Here is a 15,480-nt window from a genome sequence, read left to right as displayed (position 1 = left end):
CATGGCCAACACAGATGACTGAAGACTTGTGGAGAAGACGTGTCATTAGCAGCATCAGAATTCCTTTTTTCCCACATCTTCTGTTATGCATGGATGCAGCATCTCGGATTTGGTTCCATTTACCATCTGATGTTGACTTCTGAAATGGTTTCTAATGTCTGATTAGTTATTTTAACAAGCATGTTTTGTCAATGCTCCATGGCAATGACACATCATACATTCATGTAACTGTGGACTTGGTCTAAGAGCTATCTTGTAAAGCTTAGATGTCTTGAGGGTGTGGGATTAAGGTTAGGGAGGGTTAGAAGAGCCCTGGTGATTCCAATATTCTTCCTGGTCACAGTTATTGAGGTCACTGTCCTGCTGAGAACGTTCAAAGCTTTAGAAATTGATTCATAAATTTGCTCTAATCTATGCACTACCACAATTTCATTCCAGTGGGCTGCATGTTTGTTGGACTTCATCGTTTGATTTCATGGTTTTCCTAACATGAGCCTTTTTCAGAAATGACTTGCAAAGATAATTGGCTCCAGACTTTCTCAGCAGTTTTCTTTTTTCTGACCTGTTAAATACAGATTCTCTGCAGGATTCAGGTGAGGGGTGGTGCAGCATGCAGAGGATGTAACATACTAATTCTGCTTCAGAGATCATGAAGAGATGATTTTGTTTGCAACACATTGACACCACCGTCAACTCTTATCACCACAAACTCTCTTGACATCCTTGTTGGTGTTTCTAATGTTTTTTTTTCTCTTTGGTTTTAAATTGTTGTGTCTTTCATGTGTTAGAAATGTCATCACCCCCCCCCCCCCCCCACACACACACACACAAACAAACACATATTTGGATGATTATACAGTAAACGGGATAGACCACATAGCAATTTGCGCAACAGCAAATGGTCTGAATATTTATTTAAATTTTAAAAAAATTAAGTTTGATACTTATTCAAACAATTCTAAAAATATTTTTATTTTATTATCAATTTGAAGTATATAGTAAATGGGTATGAACAATTTCTGAAACCACTCGATATGCTCTGTTTTAAGAAAATAGTAGTTTATGAGATCATTTATTATCAGAGTGTTGGTGTCAGGCTGATAGAAATGAGTGTTTCACAAATTATAATCTAGAAGTGTGTTTGCCGCAGAGAAACTGTAGTTTATTGGTGGAGCTTTTGAAATATATGCAGGTTTAAGTCACAATAAATCGAAGCACTCCCATTAACTGTTGTTTAGTGTAAGGGCTGAAGTACATTGAGAAGTTGTAGAAGGATGGTGATAGAGGACTTTAACAACTTTTTTCTTTCCTCTTTCAAACCAAAAGTCAGATGATTTAAAATAAATGTTTTTACATTTAACAAAACTGTGCAAATAGTTTTTTAGTTTGGGGGGGCTTTGGTAGATATTATTATAAAGATAATGGGAGTTTATAAACTGTATAGATTTAGAATGTTGACTAGCATATTTTTTTTTCAGTTAAGTATAACAATAATAATGTTATTTGTCAAGTCAAGGTAATAGCCAAGTTGACTCTCTCTCTCTGTCAGTGCACAGTTTGTATTGTTGGAGAACTGTCTTTGGTACCAAGAACACAGCACAAACTGTTATTTGATCCCCTGAGGGCAGGAAAAAAAAAGTTGCTGTGTATAGTGACAACTCACTAACCTACCTGTACTTCCTTGAGGGGAGAAAAAAACCTTCCCAGGTGATTATGGCTATAATGGGTGTGACCATGAAGAATGTCAAACAAAGAGAGAGTCGCTGGCTTGCTTGTCATTGTGGGGGAATAGAGGGTTTTCCCAGCCACATTAAATTCCCCTATCAAAGCCAGCAGTCAGCCGGTGTGGGAACAACTGCCCTTACCTGCTCTACCTGACAAAGGAGAAGGTAAGCCTGTGTCTTCCTGTGAACTTGGATGTGATTAAGGAGCCCTTGTTTGTTTTAGCTTAAATGTGACTAAGACTTCCAAGCTTTTTTATTCTGGTGTGAAATTGTCCCCTCGGTTGAAAGTTAGAGGAACAACGCTGCCTACAGCCATTGTGGTGAGCTGGTACCAGGATATCCTACATTGGTTAAGCTTGTGCTTAGGCTGTAAGAGCATTTTAATAGCTGTACTGGGAATAATGAAGTCCCTGTAATCAGATAGATCAACATTAGGTATACAGTGACGTCCAAGCTGTGCAGTCAGCCCACTTGAAATCCAAGGGTTTGGGTTAAGACTAGTTGCGGTGGTTTCGTATGTTATCTATCTCAGTTTGACTGTTGCAACGATCTGCATTGCCAGGCAACCTTTGTAGAGCCAGCACAAATGGAAAGGTGGAATAACAAGTACTTCAAAGAAGTATATGTGCCTCAAAGCACTAAACAAACAACATCTAACAGTCAAGTCAAGATAGGTTTTGTAACTGTCATGAAATCCTGGCATCATCAAAAACAAGTTTTTGATCTTTTCAGAGACGAGTCAGGGGTCCAGCGTTACTGGAATATCTTCACTTTTAGCTTTATATTCTGCTTTAAATTGTATTTGTGTTTTGATATGTTTTTCTGCAGTAACTCTTTCTGATTTTGGTAAACAGTCCAAATCAGCTCACTGTTAAAGGTTTGAGTCGGTTAGAGGAGCTGCAGACGAGGATTTTTCTATGCAACATGCAGACTGGACATGCCTTGTCAGGCACAGTACTTACTGAAGCCCCAGCATTTTTCAGTGAAAATGCTTACATGGTAACATAGTATTATGTCAACAAAAAAACACCTAGGATGAACTGCAGTTGAAAAGAGCTGCAACCCCTTCCGGCCCATTGATTGGACTGATAATAAATGCAGAGAGCCTACTTAAAGGTCCAGTCTGTAACATTTCGGTGAAATGGATCTATTGGCAGAAATTGAAGATTTAAGATAACTGTAGTGATGTTTTGACTAGTGTGTAATCATCCAAATTGTACAAATTGTTGTTTTCTTTACCCTAGAATGGGCCCTTTATATTCAAATTCAAACTTAATATTAACATCAGGAGCGGGTCCTCTCAACGGAGGCCATAATGTTTTTTAAGTAGTCCAAACTGGGCAAACATAAAGGTGAAGCAAGGGATATTCAGCTGCAAAATGCAACTTCACCACTACATGACACTAAATTCTACACACAAACCTTTAACACTCTGTCAGCGTTGTGACATGTCACTAATGAGAGTTCCATGACGACTCCCCCATGCACGAAACACTGATAATGTGGTCAGTAGTAAACATAATAGCAACAGATTGTTATGAAAGGCTGTTATTGGATTGAATTAAAGCTGACAGACTCTGATTTTAACTTGTTCCCCCAGAGCACTGTAGGGCTGTTGCACTGTCACATGTTCACAGCACAATTATTGAGGCCAAAATAATTCATAATAACGATTTATCAATTTATTTTTTAAATGCATTTTTTATGCAAATCCATCTTTGTTTATTGTGTCTTTTTCTTTTTTTTAAACTACTCTCACAATATTAATATCTTCAATGTTGGGTTGTGAATCTGACTCTGTATGACAGTGGAAGGAAACAAAAATCAAATGACATATATATGCATTAACATGAAATCAATATTTTTTACAAATATCGGATTTAATGACAACACTCATTAAACACAAACTTTACCACAACTACAAGCACAAACGATGAACAGCCAATGGTATGTATCAGAGTAATGAGTCACACAGTTATGTGACTGTTATGCATTATTATGACTATTTAGGAGCTGTAAGACCAAAGTTTGTCCAGTGGAAGTGGGATTCAGAGGATTTGTGGCGTTGTCTATCATAAGACTGCTGAAAGAACTCGTTAGCCATGGTCAGGCTCTGCGAAAGATCATCAGAACAGTCTCAGAGGTGATAGAATGAAGTAGCCAGTGGATTTGACTCAAGTGGAAGGACCCGTGCTTGGAACCAAGTTCATCAGCATAAACCACTTTGGAGCTCCCACCTGTCAATCTTTTAGCAAGCTGCAGGCCTCAACAACAGGGCGAATATCAGGAACGGTTGAGCACCGGACAAAAGCTGAGGACTGATCATCCTGCAGCGGGCCAGCCTTATGGAGGGTGTATAGTGTTGGAAGGCTGAAACACCCAGTGATGCAAGGGCACACACTACTGATGATTTGTCACGTGTCCAGTTGACCCAAACTTTTACCCTGGTTAAGATTTACCTCCCACACAACTCAGAGAACCCCCACCAGTTGATCGTCAACGACTTTTTAACTTCTCGTGCTGTGTTTTTTGATTCTTTGTTATACTCTATGTCAAAGGTAATGAAGGACCACTAGTTTCATGGAAACAAGAACAAGAAAATATACAGGGTCTATAGGCTAGGTAGGTAGTTGGTTTCTTTCCCAGCTTTTCCTAAACAAACAGAGTTTTTTGTATTTTGGACCATACTTAACAAATCCATTGCCATTCCAAAACATTAACTGCAAGTTTTTTTGTAATCACCACTTGTAATGATGATGGAGGTCTGGGACACCTGCTGCTGGTATGCTCCCACAGGTTGTTATTGTAACCATGATGGTTTAGCCTGCCACTGGTAGAGACAAATGAGTAATATGGCCATGGTCAGAGGACCTGGTCTATTTGCACATGTTGGATCTGCCAAAACAATGTGTGGCCATCAACTGACACAAGACTTAGTATTCACATAAGCACACAAGGTCGCCTGCAGTCAAAGAAAAAGTTCTATGAATGTGAATAGACGAATAATGCTATGTATAGTGAGGGTATTCTGGACCACATCTACATCCACCTGTTTTACAGTAGCCTACCTTTCATGGGACAGTGACTCCCTGGGGCTTTGACTTAGCAACTGTCAAGCAACCAGTTTATCCAACGGTTGCAGGGGCTGCTGGAAAAAGAGGGGGGCTCAACAACAGCCTCCAGTGCCAGTTGTTAAAAGACTGAAATGACTCCTTGTCAGTCTGAGCTATTCTACTGCCTTCATACAAGTTATTTTACCTCCCAACGCACACACACACACCTATACACACATACACCCACACACTGACTCCATGATTAATTACTTTGTACTGTTAGTGTGTCGCTGGGCTGCAACCCAGACTTTCACAGTTTCAAACAGTGTTTTTTTCTCTTTCTCACCCTCCCTGTGTGTGTGTGTGTGTGTGAGTGTGTGTGTGGGGGGGGAGACAGAAAGAGAATTATTAAATAGGCGTGCAAGCTAATCTTGAGAATCAGGGAGGGATCCCTGGCCAAATATTTGTTTAACAAACAGATTTTCATGTACAGTAAGTGTAGCTGTATCTGTGACTGCACGTAGCTTCCAACCAACGTCAAGGTGCATTACCACCAGGACTTGTGGAATATTTCTAGAATATTAACATATTCCTTCCTCTATCTTTGTCTGAGAAATAACTCAGTTAAACTTTTACACTTTAGTTATTATATGTTATTATATGTCTGGTTGAGACTGCACTGAGCACTGTACGGAATTTATACAGAGCTTAAGTGAAAAAAATTGGTGCATGTACATTTTACACAAACACACATGCACCAACACAAAAGGCAAACCCAGGTTACGGGAGCCACACATGGCTAAGTCACTGGAACAGCCAAAAACTTTTTGAATACGCTTGTATTTTGTAAATGCATTTTTAACCATGCAATGAATGTCCGTTTTCTGTGAGACCAATGTCCATGTCAATATTTAACCGAATTTCCAGATGTGCCTTGTTGAAAAATGTTTCTTCAGGTTGCTGTGTAAAAATGTCATGAGACAACAGATAAAAATTCGCTTATAAAACCAACCCTGGCTCATTTACAGTATTTTATCAGTGGATTAATGAGCATCATCCCTATCAAATTAATAAACAAATTAAATGTAATTCCGTATTAAAAGGCTGATTCCTTGGATATTCTTGGTTCATTATTTGTTTAATGACAATTTCTTGTGAGCTGTCAGTCATGTCACAGTCCTGTCTTTTTAATATATTAGCAACAGACACAGATCTATGTTCATTGATAGTTCCCCTACTGAGCTTGACTTAACCCCCCTTTGTGTTTGTAGGACCTGGTGGCTGTGCTAAGTAGCAGGGATGTTTGACACACTGTATGAGTTGTTCTGGTGGGACAGAATCTGGCTGCCAGTGAATCTGACGTGGGATGACCTGGTAGACAAGGAGGGCCGGGTCTACGCCAAAGCCTCTGATCTTTATGTCACTGTCCCCTATGCCTTTGTCTTCTTACTCCTCAGATACCTGTTTGAAAAGTAAGAGCCACACTCTGTGCGCCTACTCCCTCATGTGGTTATACAATACCAACATCACAGCACATTCATAACCCTATTGTTGAACAGTGTGACACACTTCTTCATGACCATAAACACACACACTGTTGCAATTCAGTCCCACATACACTGCCCTGCTGGCCAGTATACTCATAACCACAAATATTGTGAAATATATAAAAATATATATGTAACATATTTAATGTTAACTCACATGGAAGAACAAAAACATTAATATTATTACTTATATAACATACATATGTGTGTGCCTACATCCTCATTGTGTGTGCCTACATCCTCATTATCATAAACTACATGTCCTACACTGACGTTGTTAGAATTCAACCCTGTTTGTACTAACTGTGTTCCAGTTGGGTAGCAGCACCACTTGCTGTCTCCGTTGGGATCAGGCAGAGAGTCCATCTGAAAGCACAGGACAACCCCATCCTGGAACTCTACTACACCAGTCAGTGTAGACATCCTGCTCAGGTAAACAGGAGTCCTAACCAACTCAAATATCCAGTCTGTGTCCGATGTGACAGGTTACATTTTTTCTTTTTTATTAATAGCAGTAAGATAACATCAAATATTACATAGACAGGCCTGTGATTTCTGCAGGAAACATGTTTTGTCTAAAAGATGCCAGGGAAAAAAAACAAGGCTTTAGATCTTACAACACAATATATAATTTTTTTCTTTGAACTTGAATGCTGTGTAGTTTTAATTACAGTCTAGTCAAAAAACTTTTTCGTTCCACTGTTCCAATAAATGTTACAAGATGAATATCCCTTGTACATCTTAAGGTCTTCAGCACAATTGAAGTTAGGAACTAGCAGTAGATGTTAGCAGGTGTTAGCAGCTACAAGCGGGTGGTATATCTGTCTCAACGCTGAAATCACTGCACATGCCTAATATGAGCTGATTTCAAAATCCTTCTTAGAAGGTTTTAAATGGATCAGCTCCCCCCCTTCCTTCACTCCTTCAATCTGATTACTGAGTGTAATACATTATACCCTTCACACTAGATGCTGCTAATTTCTCTATTCCTTGACTAAAGACAAATATTCTGTGGAAGTAACACTCACACTCAGCAACTACATCACAGCACATGAAAACCAATGTTATGGTCCATCTATTTATTACAAATATCACTTTGACACCATTTGGAGAAATATTTTAACAAGAACGCACACAAAGGGGTTGACATATATTTTCATTTAAAGTTTATATATTCTATGCACACATGTTTATATTTGTATGTAAACATTCACCTTTAGGCAGCCTTTGATGGGCTGTCTAAGAAAAGCTGTTTGTCAGTGAGACAAGTGGAGCGCTGGTTCAGAAGAAGGCGTAATCAGGACCATCCGGGAGTCCTGAAGAAGTTCAGAGAAGTCTGGTCAGTTCTCTCTCTCTTCGCTCTCTCTCTCTCTCTCTCTCTCTCTCTCTCTCTCTCTCTCTCTCTCTCTCTCTCTCTCTCTCTCTAATAATATTACAAATAATGATGCATTACATCTAAAAGCCACTGTCTACAATTGTGATCCCTCTGCTACAGTTGGAGGTTTGTCTTCTACCTGTTGGCATTCATAGGAGGAATAGCAGCCCTGTATGATGTGAGTAGAATGATGAAAGAGGCTTTGATTATGAAAAGCAACTCAAGGCAGCTTCAACTCCCCAGCAGCCTTGTGGTTGTAGCTCTAATGTATATCTTACATAGAAGGCATTTCCTCTTCACCACTTTTAAGTTTCAAATTACCCACACACATGCAAGTGTCATAACATGTCCCCCCCTGTCGTTGCAGAAAGAATGGTTTTATGACACTCGGGAAGTGTGGACAGGCTTTCCAAAGCAGGTTTTTAATCATCATCTTTTTCTTAAGTTTGAAATCTTTCTATTATAATTAACACTTTATTATTACTATAAATGATGATGTGTCTGTGTGTGTGTAATCTAAAACCCCAGGTTGTTCTGCTTGTGTATGCAATATGTCATGGAAACTCAATAGAAATTTCTGTTGAGAAGGCCATAGCAATGATGTTAGTTGGGTGGGATGGGACATTTAGAGCACCTGCTTTTATATCATTTGAACAGGACAGAGGAAATATTTTCTGCTGTACTTATGTCTTTTTTACATCTTAATTGAGAAACAGAGATGTCTGTTAATAGGAATACTAATAGGGTTTTTGCACGGACATTCTACTTTCTATGAAAAAGGGACCTTCATTACAATTCGGATCTTCATATATCAGGTGGAGCTGGGAGGTGTCATCTCAGAATGAACAACAGATTCTTCTCCTGTTAGGCTAATGGTGCTAGGACAAAGAGCACTGCCCTCAGGGACAAACCCTCTGTCTGAGGGACTGGGCTTTACTGTGGCTTCATGTTACACATTGTCCATCGCTTTCTGTCTCTCTGTCTGTCTGCAGTCCATGCTGGAGTCTCAATACTGGTATTATATCCTGGAGATGAGCTTCTATGCCTCTCTTCTCTTTAGCATAACCTTTGATGTCAAGAGAAAGGTGAGTAGTTGGAAGCCAAAACCTCAATTTAGACTCAATAAAATCCTTTGTCATCGCAATTTTTTTTATTTCCTTGTATGTAGGTTATGTTTTCACCCCTGTGTGTGTTTGTTAAATATTACTCAAAACAATGCATGGACTGATTTTACCAAACTTGGTGGAAAGTTTACTTTGGAGGACATCTTTAGATGATGACCTGTTGGACCTGATAGATCAAAGGTCAAGATCAATGTCAACAGAAATATGTCAGAAACATGAATTTTCCATGGTATCCCTGCAAAAATAGATAGACAATCTAATGATTATAAAGATTATATTTTACATGAAATATATTTTCATTGTATTATATCATACATATTGGAAAAAAAGTGTTCAACAAGGTATCACAAATTTTTGTAAAAGAGACATGGAGTCAGTAAATTGCATTATTTCTATTGTAGTAATGTATTCACTTTTGCAACCAATAAGATTAGACACTATCTGATTAGACACAATATGCAGCTTATTAAACTAATCATTTATCCTCATATGGTATAAATGACATCATGATATCCTGATGACATCATTCGTAAATGGCATTATTACTATATAAAAAGTCTGCATTGCATACAGTGTGTTATACATTTAACACTGTCATACATATGGTATACATACAGATGACAGTTCAACAAAAATGTATTAATGAAATGGCAGTCCGAGAAAGAGATTTTATTTGGTCTCGTACTGATTACTCCCACTGTCAGCGAGAGCAGATGTCCAGTCATCAGTTCCCATCTCACTGGGTCTCTTTCTTTGTTATTTTTTTTTTATGGAGAGCAACACCAAATCCTCCTCTCCACACACCCTACACAAATTAGAGCTGATCTGGTTTGGGTCCTGCTTCAAAGGACAGTCAACAGCATGGCATGGCAAGAAGTAGAGTCCAAGCATCACTCTTTCAAGGATCAATTCTTAGTCGCCTTCTCATCTCAATTATAAACTCTTGTGGTTTTTGATAACATTGCAATTCGGACGATACTGAGCTCCATCTGACCTTCCTGATAGTCTTGTCTGTTTCAGTTGGACTCTCGTCCTTCGTCAGTGACATTCTTACTTAAAGGATAGAAGGTCGCCTATAATTTACTTTCTCAAAGGCTGAACCTCTGATGATCTGAACCGGTCCTGCTGTTTATCTCATCACAACATTAATTTCAACGTCTGGGGCATCTTTTATATTTTATTCTGTTTTTTAACTGTGATTAATTGTATTTTACAGTGTATCAAACATTTGTTCACGTCATTTTTAGAACAACACTAGCGATATGACAATTCTTGTATGACATGCGTTAAAAAGTTGCTCATTCCAAATGTTTAATACAGGTAGATGCAAGTGACATAGTAGTCCCTGAGTGGTGCTGGTAAGATGCATGTAGTAGGTAGAAGTATATTATGTTTTCCATGTTGGCTGACTGCTGTGATTTAATTGTTCCCTCCTTCAGGACTTTAAAGAGCAAATTATCCACCACTTGGCCACTCTGGTGCTCTTATCTTTTTCCTGGTGTGTCAACTACATTCGTATCGGAACCCTGGTCATGCTTGTCCATGATGCATCTGATGTTTTACTGGAGGTCAGTCACAGTCACACGTGGTTTTTACACAGCTCATTCTATCACCTCATACTAACATGTGGTAATAGTAGATGAATTCTGACGACATTTAGAGGCAACATATTCTTCTCTCTATAATAACAGTGCTGTATGGGAATGAATGCCAAACCACATGTTTATTTTGGTCGGCAATTAGCACTGAAAGGTTCAAGAGTCACATGCCAGGAGCATGTTTGACTGTCAGCGTCATTCGTTAGATGCAGGTGATTGTGATATTAATGTTGTAATTTTGTTTGTTGACATTTTTGTGCATTAAAGTAACACAGCTTTTCACAGAGCAACAGTGGCCTCTACAGGCACAAGTGGTCATCAAATCTGTTCAGCTTCAAGTCTGAGCAATTAATGTGCAGAAAACAAAGCATATCAATCACAACACTGGAACTACAACTTTGTATTCTCACTCACTGAAATTAAACTTAATGGTGTACAATCCACATGATCCCTGGTTTACCCAACCAGAAGAAATGTTGCTGTAACAAACACCCCAAACGTTTATTGTTTGTTTCCTTATTAAATATTACAGATGAGAGCTGACTTTTATTTTATTATTAGTAATAATATCAGTATTAGTGTTAGTGTAACTATTATAACATGACAATCGAATGTTTCAGAGGTGTGTAAAGTCATATAATAGACACCTCTATGTAAACTTTACAGTTTGGACCTTGTGTTAAAACTCAGTAGATTGGGGTCAATGGTCATAGTTAAGACCATACACCAGAGGGAGTCATACCTGTATTTCCAGCTCACTGTGCTGAAGCTTTACTATATACATGTTTATACATACACATGCCACACCCATCTGCTGCTAGAACACTCTACATTCTTGCACTGGCACTAAATGTTGGCATTGTACATTAATTGAGATGCCAAGTTTCCCTGAATAAACCAAACTCAAATGGTAAACTTGCTTATAATCGATTGAACCAAATGACACCATTAAAGGTTTATTCTTACCAGTGAGTATGATATGCTGCCGAAAATGGGCTCTTGTCCAGAATAAACTGTCTTTTTAAATATTGTTTATTAACAACACAACTTATTTTTTCTTACAGTCCGCCAAATTATTCAACTATGCCAAATGGGAGAAAACATGTCAAAGCCTTTTTGTTGTGTTTGCCATAGTGTTTATGGTAACACGCCTCATCATCTTTCCATTTTGGTAAGCTAATAAGCGCAGTGTGTCTGTTTATGTGTGTGTTTGTGTCTGCGTATTCATTTATGTGTATCCATTACTGCAAGCTTTATATTATTAATCTTTTCATTGTTGACAAATAAACTTAAATTACATTTTCATGTATTTGGGTCGCTGTTCACACACTGAAGCAACCATAGTGTAACTGTTAAATGAACAGTTATTTTAACTCTTTATATGGGCACTGGCAGAAATACTAAGGATTATACTGTTGTGGTTCTTATGAAATGCTGGGAACACAATGCTGCTTTTACTCAAATGTTTTTCAGCACAGCAGGGGTTTTTCTGAGAATCTCTGCTACAGGGGTTTATTAATGCTTCGCCGATGGTATTTTTAAATACAATGTTGTAAAAATCAAAAACAATGTCAGTTTATTAGGCCTGTCTAGCCAAAACAAATGTAGGCTAATCCAACAAGGCTGCATGGACATTTTATACACTGTAATGAGTGTTAACAGTTACTTTATTGTTTTAAATTGAGAGATAAACATCTGAAAGTATATCTGGAGTCTGGAGTAATCTGGTGGACTATAGAAATTTAACATCATCTAGAGTAAATCTGTCAACCTCATATCTAGTCAAGTTGCTACTAATGTATTTTCTGATAATTATTCAAAGGGGAAACTTGAAACAGTGTAACACAATTCCACATTGTTACTCATAAAACACACATCATAATGGAATTACACACGACTCAGGTTACAATGCTGGATCCAGATTTTGACTTGTTTCTGGTCTGACTGTATTTCAGGCTAATCCACTGTACCTGGGTTTACCCCCTTCACCACTACCCCGCCTTCTTCGGGTACTACTTCTTCAACGTGTTGCTGGTGGTCCTCCTCTGTCTGCACATATTCTGGGCCTACCTTATTCTCCGCATGATCAGGAAGTTTATGTTTGGAACGGTGTGTACAGTATGTTTTTCACACACATACGGTCAGCCATCTCTGTGCAGCATCTTCTCCATCACATTTGACTTGCGATTTGGGGCAAATTGGGGATTAAGGATCTTGCCCAAGAACACTTGGGCACGTGTAAGAGGGGAGACTGGGATAGAATCGACCTGCTGGTTAGTTGTCAATCCACTCTACCTCCTGAGCCACAGCCACCCTTCTTCCCAGTGAAGCTCATCTGTCATTAATCAATATTTCCAAATCTTTTTTATTGGCTTTGCTTGGCAATGTGGTCTAGTAAGGGCCACATAGGTTTTGATAGCCTACAAAGTTAAACTCATTCGAATGGTACCTTTTAAGATTAGAGGTTCCTCATCGGCATGGTCAGGGTTAATCTACTACCTTCCTGTTGTTACTAACATTTCATCTCTGTTCTCTTTTGTCTCTGGAATTGTCTACATCAAAAAATAACAAGATTTAGTAGTATGTTCGAATCGTCCAAAAATGGTGGTGTGAGCTTCATGCCTTATCTTCTTGGAAGTAGTGTGACAATATTGTTGGGTTATTGGTTGCTATCAACTATGATTACACTGTGGCCTTACTCAAGTAATTTTCAAGTAATTTTTTTCTGAACTAACCCTTAATCTTAATCTTAAAACTAGGGTTGGTCACTTTTGGAAAGCTAGCATAGCACCCTACACAATGAAAATATGCAACCGATACATCCTAACCCCTCCAAACAACCCTCTTCAAGGCTATCTGCCCTGTCTCATAACTTTGGCATGACTGGTTTGCTAACTTCTTAATATCGTCTCTGCTTCAGAGGTGTGTGTCTCTCTGACTTGTATTGACTTGGTTACGCGCAATGAGAATGAAACAACTTAAATGCTGGACCTTAATGTAGTAATATCGCATATATATAGATTTCATCCACTAATTTGGCATAGACAATTTTACTCTAAATCTGTTTAGTTTACTTATTTGAAGCAATAATCATAAGCATAACCTCTACAACGAAAGATTATGTTAAATTTTTTTAATATGCTCATCAGTCAGCAGTATGACACAAATGGAAGTAAACAGAAAGCAGTATATAACAAATTTCCGCTGATATCTACTCAAAACTCCAGCTTATTGTTTTGAGCTGCAGCTCAGGTTCCAGATTTCAGGGACAAGTTTTGCTCTCTTTCCCGGCAGCTGGTTCCACCAGATGATCGTTGTATTTGCTCACAGCCCTCTCTCTCTCCATTTTCCACATTTTCCCCCACCCTTCTCAACATTTACTTTATTTCATCCCATGTCTCCTGTCACAGATGACCGGAGATGAGAGAAGTGAGAATGAAGAGGAGGAGGAGGACGGAGAGAGCAGTCAAACAGAGGACGAAGGTGTAGGACAGCAGAAGCTGGGCAATGGACATGCAGTTGATGAGAAGGAGGACAAGAGTGGCTGCTTCGGGTGCTTGTCTCCCCCAGAGGACATCTGTCGCTCAAAGACTGTGTACTGACTCATGCTTAGTATGATCAGTAGACCTGAAAATGTGAGGAACCAAACAATGTTGAATGAGTTTATCCTCTAAAGACTGAAAAATAAACAAAACATGTGACCTTTTCCCTTTAGAGGCTGAAAAACAACCTAAATCAATTAAGCCATGCTGTGCTAACAGACCTGAGAACTGTGCACACATAAGGGGAGAGGAACTTTGAGATGTTTTGGTTGTCTGGTCCTTTCCAGTGTTGTCAGGCAGCGTCAACATAATTTTTCATACAATAAACCCTAAAGACACAGTATGATTAGCCACATCAAAACTTGTCATTTCAGCACATAGATTGCTGGCTGGTACAACAGTCACCATGTGAGCACACCATATACTATGATAATGCTGTAAGACTTATAGATTTTCACACGCCTTACATTGGTTTTGTTATTTCCCGATGGAAATTCCAATAAATTACCTTTTGGGCATAGGGAGGTTAAGTATGCATTTTTAGTGCCTGTTGGTCCAGGATGTGTTCAGTCAGGATTATCTGACTGGAACAAGGAAATATTTCAGGTGCTTAAAAGGAAACAGTTCATCGTATTTTCAGATTTCTGAAACTACCATACACTAACCCTAACCCATACACATATTATGTACCTGTGTACATAATATGTACACATAATATGTGTACATAATATGTACACAGGGTACACAGACATGGATGTAAAGACATACTTACTTTGTGTTCTGTGCAAAATAATTTCCTTTTGAGTTGTCATACAGTCTAACAGGTCCGTCTTGGCTGGTTGATTGGCATAGTTTAGTAGCCACTGTATCACTATATGAGTTTTTACTTTCATAAATGGTGAGCCAAAGTGAAACCAAAACTTCTAGGTTCTGTCGCATGACAAGGAAATCCTTATTTAAAATCCGACTGATATCTGTGGCAACACTAATAACAATCCAGCCTTAGAAAAGAGGCCTTCTCTACAGTATGTAGTAGGGCTTGCATTCAAGTTTTTTTTTTTTTTTAAATCAAACTAATTTGTTTATTTGATGTGACTGTTTAATGCGTTTTTAATGTGATATATATACTTGTAAAAAAATTTCTCTATCAACTAATCAACAAATAAACTCAACTGTGACGAATCACCATCACTGACTGCTTTTAACAATGGAGCTCCTCTCTGGTGAATGTTGTCAGCTGGGTTGTGTATCATGATCCTTTACTTTTTCATAGAAGCTTATTAAAAGACCATACAAACAATCATTTACAGTATGTTTAGCACGTGATTGTATCCAATGTGACTGGGGAACAACACTCAAGTAAGCACTGAATGCTAAATCCATTTAAGGCAAAATGTAGATCAGAAGTGATAAGAAGTGCAGCAAGTGCTAGTCCGACCTGTCTATACTAACAGCAGCACACACATGAATAGAGATTTCAGAGGTTTGAGGCCTTCAAATGGATTCAGTCATCCGGT

The 15,480-nt window shown here is 38.6% G+C and overlaps 1 protein-coding gene across 2 annotated transcripts; it reads left to right on the top strand.

Annotated features, from left to right (window-relative positions):
- Positions 1–1,730: 1,730 nt before the first annotated feature.
- Positions 1,731–15,151, top strand: cers3a (ceramide synthase 3a). 2 transcript variants are annotated; one of them, XM_053424217.1, is made up of 11 exons: positions 1,731–1,889; positions 6,049–6,249; positions 6,639–6,756; positions 7,545–7,663; positions 7,820–7,877; positions 8,067–8,117; positions 8,692–8,784; positions 10,263–10,391; positions 11,486–11,592; positions 12,377–12,530; positions 13,832–15,151. In XM_053424217.1, the coding sequence occupies exons 2-11, from the start codon at positions 6,077–6,079 to the stop codon at positions 14,021–14,023; spliced, it is 1,194 nt and encodes a 397-aa protein (XP_053280192.1). In that variant the 5' UTR covers positions 1,731–1,889; positions 6,049–6,076; the 3' UTR covers positions 14,024–15,151. The 2 variants fall into 2 exon arrangements, with proteins under 2 accessions (XP_053280192.1, XP_053280202.1); XM_053424227.1 differs by lacking the exon at positions 8,067–8,117.
- The last annotated feature ends 329 nt before the right edge of the window (positions 15,152–15,480 follow it).

The sequence above is a fragment of the Pleuronectes platessa genome, chromosome 1, assembly GCF_947347685.1.
Source record: "Pleuronectes platessa chromosome 1, fPlePla1.1, whole genome shotgun sequence".
Classification (NCBI taxonomy): Eukaryota; Metazoa; Chordata; class Actinopteri; order Pleuronectiformes; family Pleuronectidae; genus Pleuronectes; species Pleuronectes platessa.
This window is presented reverse-complemented; position numbering and strand designations above follow the sequence as displayed.

Excerpts from the sequence above, each read along its gene's own strand:
- cers3a (XM_053424217.1), top strand. The coding sequence starts at position 6,077 with ATGTTTGACACACTGTATGAGTTGTTCTGGTGGGACAGAATCTGGCTG. Across the intron at positions 8,785-10,262 it reads CCTTTGATGTCAAGAGAAAG|GACTTTAAAGAGCAAATTAT; the intron begins GTGAGTAGTTGG and ends TCCCTCCTTCAG. Across the intron at positions 10,392-11,485 it reads CATCTGATGTTTTACTGGAG|TCCGCCAAATTATTCAACTA; the intron begins GTCAGTCACAGT and ends TTTTTCTTACAG.